The following is a 12,325-nucleotide window of genomic DNA, read 5'->3' as shown; positions in this document are numbered from 1 at the left end:
GCAAAATTACAGGAGTTTCTGGAACCTCCTGTAATTTCAGTAAGCTGTTTAACTACACATCAAAAAAGAGGCCCTTGGAAATAAGAAATTAATTTACTTTAGAAATATGGACCCAGAGCTATGAGATGGAATCATAAAACCACTAGGTTTCTTGCTTTCCAAGTATATAACAATAAAGAAATGTTTTTGCCAAGATAAATGATATGTCAAAAATTAACTGTTATACTTTGCGACTCAAATTATCTCTGGATTTGAAAGAAATAAAAAAAAATCTCTGCAATATAAAGCACTTTAAAACTTGATATAAGAAAAGAAAAGCCTCCACCTGCCCCTCCTAGAAATATTAACAAGATTGCAGCTGCACAATTTGGAACTAAGCATCACTTAACAGTAATTATAAGGTGCTGATTCTAAATGCCACAGTGGCCCTTTAAGAAAGATCAGCTTATCAGTAAAAACACTCATGCAAAGTGGCACACATGCTCTTTCCTTATATAGGAACAAAATTTGAAATTGTACTTGAATTTGTGTGCTTATTCCAAGATTTATTAACATTTCAGATGCAGCATTAGAATGAAACAGGAGTATCTTGGCAGATAAGAGAAAAAGAAAGAAACATGGTTTAACTAAATTAAAGCATGTGAAAAGCAAAGAAAAACCTGAGATAAGAAATCCTGTGCAAAATGACACACTCAAAATGTTTCCCAAACCTATTGTTCTATCTTCTGAAAACAGTCTGAACCAATTATACTAATCAAAAAAAGAACTTTGAAAAAACAGAGGAATAATTAGAATGTTACCGAAAAAACATGAATCTTAATTCAAAGGCATCCATACACAGCTTTTTCTTCATTATTTATCTATTGCTAAATATTGAGCATTCCAGGGCCTTTGTTAACTGCTTGATAGGCACTGTTTAATTTTCCCAGGTAAAGAAATAGAGGTGTAATGAGGACCACCCTAATATTTGGCTTAGAAAAACAATGCAAAATATTTCCAATTTTTAAAGTACTTGGTGAAGTGGTTCTCAAATGACAAACAGTAGATACTTTCCAAGCCTCTGGAAGAGGTGTTCTTAACCAGCAGTGTGCTACAGAATTACCTGGGATGCTTTAAAAAGCCTTTTAAATGCTTGGGCCCCAAATGGATAATTTGAAAGTTACCAGTTTAAAAAATTGTTATAACAGTATTATATAGTGGTGATGAAAAGCTAATTCAAGGAGTCCTATGGGAAGATAAAAAATTAAAAGTACTAGTCCTCCTGATCCAGCTCCCCACAGGTAATCACTGGTCCCAAGTACTTCTGCACCTTATATATTTTTAATTTACAAAGGAGATCACACTATACGTGTTCTGCAAATGGCTTCCATCACCTAACAATATATCTGAACAGCTATCCATATCAGTACATCTAGATCCACCTTGATCTTACAACAGCTGCCTAGCATTCCATTTTTTAGATACATTATCCCTTATTTAAGCAGTCCTTTATTGACATTTAGATTCTTTTCTTTTTTTTTGCTATTACAATTAACACTATAATGAACATCCTTATACATCCGTATCTTCTTATCTTTTTGAGCATATAGTGTGGTAGGAAGAATTCTAAAATGACCTGCAATGACCTATACCTTTGTATAATCTGTGCCCATTTGAGTGGGTGGATCTTGGAAATACGCTGAGATTCCCATGATTATGTATCATTATGGCAAAAGGGAGATTCTCCTGGGTGGGCCTGACCTAATCAGGTGAGCCTCTGAAAAGCAGAGGGTTTTCTCCAGCTCGCTGATCACAGAAGAGGAAGGCAGAGAGATGCATTTGGGCTCTAGAAACTGAGGGCAGTCTCTAGCCAACAGCTAGCAGGAAAATAGGGACCTTAATCCTACAGTCAATAAGGACCACCAACAACTAGTGAGCTTGGAAGACACCAAGCTCCAAATGAGAACACAGCCCTTGGTGACACCTTAATTTTGGCCCAGTGAGACCCTGAGCAGCAAATTTAGCCATACTGTGCCTGGACTTCTGACCTGCAGTAACTGTGAGATAACAAATGTGCTGTTTTAAGCAGCTAAATTTGTGGTAATTTGTTACGCAGTATTAAAAAAAAAAGATACAGGGCTTCCCTGGTGGTGCAGCGGTTAAGAATCCACCTGCCAATGCAGGGGACACGGGTTCGAGCCCAGGAAGATCCCACATGCTGCGGAGCAACTAAGCCCGTGCGCCACAACTGAAGCCTGCGCGCCTAGAGCCCGTGCTCCACAACAAGAGAAGCCACCGCAATGAGAAGCCCGTGCACCGCAACGAAGAGTAGTCCCCGCTCTCCGCGACTAGAGAAAGCCTGGGTGCAGCAACAAAGATCCAACGCAGCCAAAAATAAATAAAAATAAAATAAATAAATTTTTTAAAAAAAGATACAATCTGCATGATAAATTCTTAGAAGCCAAACTGCTGGGTCAGAAATTTTTACGGATATTCCAAAATTACTCTTTAAGTACTTTACACCAATTTAAACACTCACCAACAGTAGATCTAATTTTTTTAAACTTCCTGGTTAATTACTGATTTAAAGTGTTTATTTCAATAAGTTCCAAGGCCTGGAATGATCTATATCTTGCCCATTTGTAGCTGACTTTTCTCTCAGAGGGAGTTTTAAGTGTTCACACTCTAAAATTTCTTTCAGTAAGAAAGACCTTTCCTTCCAGGCGTTACTAGGAGGAAGGCTGTCATCACAACTGCTAACTGTAATGCAGGAAGCTACTGGTAACAAGAGTTAATATGAACATTGGGAACATTCTCAAATTGTTTCTCAAATTGTAAGCAGAGGGATTTTGTGGCAGCTGAATAAACTCTGAGTCTCTGAAAACAAATTTAAAAGTTTTTATCAACTTTGAATATTCTTTTAGTAATAAAACTTCAAATATAATATATTCCTCCAAGATGATAATCCGAAGAGAAATCTGAATAGGACACAAAGTAAAATCCATGATCAAAATATCAATTATATGAACAATAAAGGTGGTTTTTTTTGGCCACACCACATGTCAGGTGGGATCTTAGTTCCCTGACCAGGGATGGAACCCTCGCCCCATCGCAGTGGAAGTGCAGTCTTAACCAGTCGACCGCCAGGGAAGTCCCAAAGCATTTTTATATATTCAGGATTATGGGGGGAAAGAGGTAGACTTTAGAGCTCGACAAGAGATTATTTTAGCTTTCTTATTTTATAAAGAATATACTAACACTTCAGAAATCAAAAAAGGTATAATTCTGTTTTTTATTTCAGTATTTTCCTTTCACTATAACAATACAAAAATTCCATGTAGTATAAACTGATATATAATTTTTTTGAGTGCTAGAGTATGTACCAAAAGTCTTTAAAATGTTCATGCCCTGACACCTAGTAATTCTTTTCTGAGAGTCTATCCTAAAGATATAAATCACAAAGGATCATTCATTCAACAATTTAATTCAACCAATATTTGTTAAGCATCTACTATGACTTATTAGATAGATAGTGTTCTGGAAGAACAACAGAGAACAAAACACGTCCCTGCTGTCATGCAGCTTAAATTCTGGTGGGAGAGAAAGACAATAAATAAATAAATATATTAAAAAAATATAAATTTTATATATATAGGATATATTAAAAATTCAGGTATTGATAGATACTATGGGGGAAAAAAGCAGGGTATGAGAATAAAGTGATGAGATTTTAATTTAGGAAAAGCAACCAGGGAAGAAAATCTCTGAGGCTATGACACGAATGAAGTAAGGATGTAGGTCTTCTAAGCAGATAGACACCTGGGGAAACGAGATGATAAGTGTAAATGTCCTGAGGCAAGTTCTCCCAAACAAGCCCAATATAGTCACCATCATGCTGCATGTTACTTAGAGCCAATTGTGAGTACCTAGATTCTGGTCAAAGAAATCTGTGAGGTTTTTGTTTTTGTTTTTGCTTTGCCTCACGGCTTGAGGCTTTGCAGGATCTTAGTTGGGCCTCGTGGAAGTGGAAGTGGAAGCACGGCATCCTAACCACTGGACCACCAGGGAATTCCCTGTTTTTGTTTTTTTAAATCAGCTTGTAATGTTTTGAGTTTCAAAAAAATTCTACCTTTAATAATAAATTTTTTTTTTACTATTACAGTATTATTTATAGTTGGAATCAACCTAAGTGTCCTACAGTTGCTACTAAATTGGCCACACACATGATAGTACATTCACAAGATGGAATACTTTAAAAACATTAATATTATATTTTAAAGTCATGTTAAAAAATATTTAATAAAATGGAAAAATGTTATTACATAACATGAAAAGAGCAATTTATTAAACAGTACATATACTATGAGCCCAATTTTATTGCAAAAATATATACAGTTGGCTTTCCATATCCACATGTTCTGCGTCTATGGATTCAACCAACTGAGGAACTAAAATATTTGGGGGAAAAAAAATTCCAGAAAGTTCCAACATGCAAAACTTAAATTTGCAGTGGGCCAGCAACTATTTACATAATATTTACATTGTATTTACAACTATTTACATAGCATTTGTATTAGGTATTATGAATAATCTAGAGATGACTTAAAGTATACAGGAGAATGTATGAAGGTTATATGGAAATACTACACCATTTTAGATAAGAGACTTGAGAATCTGCGGATGTGGGTATCTGTGGGGGTCCTGGAACCAATTCCTGGGACATCAAGGGAGGATTGTATGGATATAGAAATATCTGAACTATTTCATGATAGGTTTTTATGTATACAGAAAAGAATAGAAGACTATATACCAAATAGTGAGATAATAGTGATTAATTTTTTTTTTTTTTTTAGAAATTCACGTTCTTTTATTTATTTATTTATTTATTTATGGCTGTGTTGGGTCTTCGTTTCTGTGCGAGGGCTTTCTCTAGTTGTGGCAAGTGGGGACCACTCTTCATTGCGGTGAGCGGGCCTCTCACCATCGCGGCCTCTCTTGTTGCGGAGCACAGGCTCCAGACGCGCAGGCTCAGTAATTGTGGCTCACGGGCCCAGTTGCTCCGTGGCATGTGGGATCTTCCCAGATCAGGGCTCGAACCCGTGTCCCCTGCATTGGCAGGCAGATTCTCAACCACTGCGCCACCAGGGAAGCCCCATTAGTGATTAATTTTAAGTGGTGTAATTGTGGACAATTCATATCTTTGGACTTTTTAACGTTTTCCAAATATCCTAAATGTATTACTTATAGACGCGGGGGGATACTCAAAAGTTATTTTCAAAACAAGTGTTAAAAAGTGGAATCTAGGTTCTCACCAGAAAACAAAACAAAACAAAACAAAACAAAAACAGAACAGGAAGCATTTGAGGTCCATTAGTTTCTTTTCTTTGTGTTTAATTCGCTGGGACTGGCTAAAGGATAACTTAAAAAGTTCTGGAGGAGTGATTATACTTACATTCCTGTTTGAAGGTGAAATATTCTGTAAGATGCCTGCATTCATGATTTCCTCGAAGCAGAAACAATGTTTTGGGATGATTAATCTTTAAACTCCATAAAAACAGCACACACTACAAGACAAACACAAGGATAAAATTTTTATTTTTGACCACAATAGCACATAAAGACAATTTATACAAATTCAAATGACTTGTTATAATGGCGTACCTCATTGACATTCCCAAGTTGAAACATGAAGAATTCCAGCTTTTGAGTGTGTTGTGCTGTTGCCCTAGAATTTGTCTTTTTTGTTGTTTTTAGTTTTGTGGGTTTTTTTTTTTTGGCTGCGCCACATGGCATGTGGGATCTTAGTTCCCGGACCAGGGATTGAACCCGTGCCCCCTGCAGTGGAAGCTCAGAGTCCCAACCACTAGACCTCCAGGGAACTCCCTGCCCTAGAATTTGAAAGAATGTAAGAGAGTAGCCTTCATAGAAATCTCTTCTTAATTTCTGTTCCCATGTTCCATCCAAATATCTAGATCTCTACGATAAAGTCACCCACACACATACCTTAGTCCTAAAACCTGTATTTTATTTAGTGGAGAAACAGTAGAGACATTTCCACTAAAATCAGGAACAAGGCAAGGATATCCACTAATACCACTACTATTCAACACTGTAATAGAGGTATTAGCCAACTGAATTAGACAAATCAGTTAGAGGCTTAAGAATGAGTAAAGAAAAAAAAAAACTATCTCTATTTGCAGATGATATAATAGCATACCTGATAAACTCCAGAAAAATCAATGATACAACTAACTAAACTAATAAAAAATCCAGTAACATGGAAGGATATAAAATTAACATACAAAATCAATAGCCTTCATATACACAAACAATAAGTGGGACACAATGGTAGACAAAACTCCATTTACAATAGCAGCAAAGAAGATTAACTACACAGGAATAAATTTAACAAGAAATGTACAAAACTCATACCAGGAAAAAGTTAAAAAAAACACTCCTGAAAGACACAAAAGTAGACATGAACAAATGGAAAGACATTCCCTGTTTTTGGATAGGATGATTCAGCATTAAAAGATTACAGTTCTTGGGACTTCCCTGGCAGCCCAGTGGTTAAGCCTCTGCGCTCCCACTGGAGGGGGCGAGGGTTCCATCCCTGGTCGGGGAACTAAGATCCCACATGCTGCACAGCGCAGCCAAAAAAAAAGAAAAAAGAAAAGATTACAGTTCTTCCTAGTTTATAAACCCATTACATTTCCAATAAAAATACCATAAGCTATTTTATGGAGTTAGACAAGTTGATAATAAAATTTATATGGCAAAATAAACATGTAAGAACAGCCAGGAAACAGCCAGAAAAACACTGAAAAAGATGGTTAAAACATACTATAAACTTTCTAAATTAAAATAGTGGTCCTGGCACATATGTAGATAAACATACCAGTGGAAAAAAATGGGTCAGAAATTAATGCACGTACATATAAAAATTTGAGATATAAGAAAGGTGGCATCCTAAATCACTGGAGAAATGATGAGCTTCTTAATAAATGTCTCTGGGACAACTGGTGCTATTTCAAAAAAAAAAATTCCATCCATATCTCACATAATGAATAATAACAAATGGATAAGGGATCTAAATATCAAAATGCAACCATACAAGTTCTAGAAGAAACCATGTAGGTGAGTTTTCTTTAGCCTTAGTGTAGGGAAAACTTTAAAACTAATGACTAAAAGTCCAAAGGCAAAAAAAGAAAAGATGGGTAAGTTTGACTACATAAAAATAATTTGCATGGTATAAAACAATTTGGCAAGAGCTGACAAAACCACATATACATTTAACTTTTGACCACATCTAGGAGCCTACCCTGAAGATACACTTCCAACAATAAGAAAATACATACACACAGGTTGCAGTGTTGTTTGTAACAACAAAATATTTGAAACAACCTAAATGACCATACAAAGGAGAGAGGCTGAGCAAATTATGATACATCCACACAATGAAGTACTATGAAGCTATGAAAAAACACGTGAGAAAGATCTCTCTATAAACTGATTTGGGGCAATTTCTAGGATACACTGTTAAGAAAAAAGCAAAATGAAAGAGTATCTACAGTATGCTACTGTTTATGTAATAAAGAAGGGGTATAAGAAAAACATATATTAGCTGCTCATTTGTGCATAAGAAATAAGGGAAGGATAAATCATAAACTAAAGAGACTGGTTACCTAGAGCAGGCATAGAGGAAATGGGTGGAAAGAAGTGGGGACTGGGAACAGGTTAGGAGGGATGAGGCCAGAGTGACACTTCTCAAAGCATACCTCTTTGGATAGGTTTGACCTCTAGAACCACAGTAATTAAAATTATTTGGGTATTAAAATTACTCAAAATAAGTATTTAAATCAACCAGTATGTGACAGAAACCCCAAATATAATATGAACAGTAACAAATGAGCCTAACTGTATTATAAATGGATAACAAAGTAACAAAGAAAGGGATGGGATGGGGGAGAACTAACCCAAGTTACATATGTATATAATATATAATATATATATACACACACTATATATAACCAAGATACATACATACATATATATATATATATATATATATATATATATATATATATATATATATATAGTGTATGTGTGTGTGTATATATATATATATATATATATACACGCATACATATATATCTCCTAGCTCCTGCTGAGAGGGCCTAGGACCTCAAAATCACTATGTGTATTGATTTGGGGATTACAAATAAATTTTAGTAGGGAGGCATATATACAAATACAGAATCCGTGAATAATGAAAATCAATCATATAGTCTAATCATCAAATATACATATCTCATTCATATACAGCTTCAAAACATAAGCAAAAATTGACAGGACTATTGTGAGAAACAGGTAAATCAATAACTGTAGCTGGAGATTTTGACGCAAACCCAAAAGTAAATCATAGTTCAAGCAAACAAAAATAATCAAACTTATAGAGAACAAGTGAACAAGTACAGAATGCATTATTTTCAAGTATATATGGGATAGTCACAAAAATCTACTGGGTACCACAATAAATTCCAAAGGGAGTCTCAATAAATTCCAAAGAATGAATATTATTCAGATTATGTTCTCTAATTAAATTACACTAATTAGAATCAGTAACAAAATACTAACTCTAAAAAAATCCCACATGACTGGAAACAAAAAACATACTGCTTCATTGTCTTAGGGTTTAAAGATAATTCTTTAAAAAATGCTGAATGATAATAAAAAAAATACATGTCAAAATCTGTGGGACCCAGATAAAGCAGCACTTAAAGGGCAATGTACATTAATAAGTACATTTATTTTTTAAAACAGATATGCAAATATGTTTGTATATGCTTAACCTATCTCTGAAATGTCATACAAGAAACTCTTAACAGGGATTGTATGGGTGGAATGGCTAATATATGAGAAGATGCTCAGTGTCATTAGTAATTAAAGAAATATTAATTGAAATGACAATAAGATACTACTTTATCATTTTGGTAAATATTAGAAAATGAGATAAAACCAAATTCTGGAAGAGGGACATGAGGAAATATGAACTCTTAGGTGCTACTGGTAGGAGTATAGACTGGTACAGCTGTTCTGAAGAGTGATCTGCAATAATCAGTTCAAGTATTATATGAAGGTAGGTACCCTTTTCCCTAGCAATCCCACTCTTGTTCATAAACCATAGAGAAACTAAAACATGGGACCATAAGTGGATTTATATAAGGGTGTGCCTCACAGCAGTGTTCACGATAGAAAGAAACTGGAGGCAACCTAGTGTCCACCACTGAGAACAGAGAACTAAAATGTCATAGATGTATACTATGGGATACTATGGAGCAGACAGAAACCCAGATAGATCTTAAAAACATACTGATATGTAAAAACCAAAATCAACAGAAAGAGAGCTACAGCAGTGATTCTCAGGGTGGTCACATTCATCTCAAAGTGTGGTACATCAGCATCACACAGGAACTTGTTAGAATATACATTCTCAGGGTCTATCCCAGACCTAAAGAATCAGAAATTCTGGGGTGGGGTCCAGCAATCTGTTTTTGAACAAGCCCTGAAGGTAATTATGATGCATGCTAAAGTTTGAGAACGACTGAATAGCACCATAACATTTATGTAAAATTAAAATACTTTTCCCACAAAAATGTTATATATTAAAAAATTAATAATAATATATATATTCTGAGGCATATACTACATACAATAGAAACATGTATAGTTGGGAGAGGGAGTAAGGAAAATAGAGGTCACAGATAAGAAAAACAAAACAAAATAATAGAGGGACTTAGAAAAGACTAGTAATAAATGTGCCATGACCTTAAGAGCTTAATTCAACCAAGATTTCCCACCTTTTTGAAAGGAAAGACTTCAAAATCCTGAATCCAAATGCTTCTCAAAATGCCTACTCTAAGTCACCAACATCTCCTGCCTATGCTTACAGGATGAGATTACTAACTAGTCTTTCTGGGCTCCCATAGTCAGTCCACCACATAACAGCCAGAGTAATTGTTTTAAAACATAAATGTGAATATATCACTGCCATGCTTAACAAACAAATAAACAAACAAAAAAGCTCTAATGGCTTCCCACTGCATTCAGAATAAAACCCAAACTCTACCATGGTTTGCAAGGCCTGACATCACGTAAACCCTGCCTATGTCTCTGATACACTGTCTACATTTTCCCCTTACTCATTCTGTCTAGCCATGCTGACCTTGTTTCTATTCCTGGGCTGCCTTAGGCTTGCTCCTTCCTCAGAGCTTTTACACTTGATATGCCCTTTGCCTGGAATGTACTCACCCCCCTCCCCCTCCATCTACGCATGGCTCATTCCCTCAGGTCATTCAAGTTTTTGTTCAAATATTACCTCTTCAGATAGGACTTCCCTGATCTCCAACTAAATTAGCTACTCCTGTCCCCCTTTTGTCCCTTCCCCTGATTTGATTTTCATAGACACTAAGCAAATACAAGATGCCATCTCTCTCACTAGAAAACACAATAGGGACTTCCCTGGTGTCGCAGTGGTTAAGACTCCGCGCTCCCAATGCAGGGGGCCCGAGTTCCATCCCTGGTCAGGAACTAGATCCCACATGCATGCCACAACTAAGAAGCCTGACTGCCGCAACTAAGGAGCCCACCTGCCACAACTAACACCCGGCACAACCAAATAAATAAATAAATAAATATTTTTTTAAAAAAAACAGAACAATAAAGGACTTGGCTTTGCTTGTTTATCTCCACATCCCCAGAATTTAACAGTGTCTCTCAACTTAGGTACTATTAACAAGCATAATTCTTTGTTGCAGGATGTTCTGTATTCCTGAACCCTGCTCATTAAATGCCAGTAGAACTTCTCAATTATTGTGACAAACCATTCATATGTCATTGTACATAATTATGAGTACATCTGCAGTATAGTTTCTCAAAAATGAAATTGTTGGATCAAAATAATGTACATTTTGAGACAGACCGTGCAAAATAAACATTATAAAATGTAAATATATAGACACATACAAATATAATTGGATGGCTTTTTCCTTTTTTGTGTTGACTTTCGTTTTCAACATATCAAATTTCACAAAATATTCCAAGGAAAAATTACATTAAATTCATATATAAACATAGAAAGCACTTTCTCTTTTCCTACTTACCTTTCCCAACCAAGAACATGATATATCTTTTGAATTGTTTGGTCTTTATCTCTGCCTCCTGAAATGACCAACTAAAACTTTTTGAAGTAATGAGCTATAATGCTCATCCACACTACAGTGTAATTTGGTTGATATACTTCTCAGCCTCTAATCTCAAGTTTTATTTCCTCGTATTATACATCAGGATGCAACTGTACAATTACCTTGTACACATCAATTAAAGGTCATGATTATCAGAAGATCTGTTCGATACTCAATTACCTTTTGTATTTCTATGTGAACAGAATTTTTACTCCATCTCAAGAATCATTTCTATATGTCAACAATTGTTCATTAGTTGTCCATCTGATAACATTTACATCACCTAAACATCTGATAACATTTTCTCTTTGGTGGCTCCTGTGCATTTAGTACAACACATCCTATGCTGAAAATGTTCCCTTTAATCCTTTCTCTTATTACAAAATCAACGAAAGGAAACTAAAATTTAGCTTCCCCTACCACAGAGGAAGTACTTTATAATGGGTGCAAATGAAGAAGGAATATCAAAAGGCTCAGACAAAAGTGAAACTTTACTATTCTGTTTTATCAGTCACATTTGGACCAGTCCCTGGTGTACTACCAAAGCCCACGTTGCTTCAGGAAAGATCAATGCTTGCTCTGGGCATGGAAAAAAAAAAAAATCATCATGCCTTGATTCTCTCATACAGGCTCAAGGAAAGAGAAATTATTAAGTATGGAAGAGAAAATAAAGTTCTGTGAAAACGATTTGGCAATACACATCAAAAGTCTTAAAAATGCTCACACTCTTAAAAATGCTGATTCTATTATAAGAATCCAATCTAAGGAAATATCAGAAATGCTATTAAAGATGTATTCAAAAAGATGTTAATTGCGGCAATATGCAGAATGGAAACAACTGGAAAACAACCTTGTACCACTTACAGTACAAGTGATACAATATCCAATTAACTGCTGCTTAAGCCATAAAGACATTTAAACATCTCAGAAAACAAGCAGTCTGGGGGTAAGATGTCTAGGTTTAGTGTACCAGCTCAACATCTTCACCAAGAAATCATGCCCTCTCTCCCTCTTTGATCTGCTATTCACAGCAGGTCTGCTTTTCATTCTTAGTTATAGCACCTCCTCATGGTCACAAAATGGCTGCTACAGTACACACACTC

At 35.6% G+C, this 12,325-nt stretch overlaps 1 protein-coding gene across 7 annotated transcripts in view; it reads right to left on the bottom strand.

Annotated features, from left to right (window-relative positions):
* Positions 1–12,325, bottom strand: part of PPP3CC (protein phosphatase 3 catalytic subunit gamma) — an 88,494-nt gene that overhangs the window by 33,627 nt on the left and 42,542 nt on the right. For all 7 annotated transcript variants that reach the window (XM_082470662.1, XM_082470664.1, XM_082470663.1 and 4 more), the window contains exon 4: positions 5,432–5,543. In XM_082470662.1, the coding sequence (XP_082326788.1) occupies positions 5,432–5,543 (112 nt within the window). The remainder of the gene's footprint in view (positions 1–5,431; positions 5,544–12,325) is intronic.

This window comes from Balaenoptera physalus (genome assembly GCF_965194825.1).
Source record: "Balaenoptera physalus genome assembly, chromosome: 7".
NCBI classification, from domain to species: domain Eukaryota; kingdom Metazoa; phylum Chordata; class Mammalia; order Artiodactyla; family Balaenopteridae; genus Balaenoptera; species Balaenoptera physalus.
The sequence above is the reverse complement of the archived record's forward strand: the minus strand, read 5'-3'. Positions and strand labels throughout refer to the sequence as shown.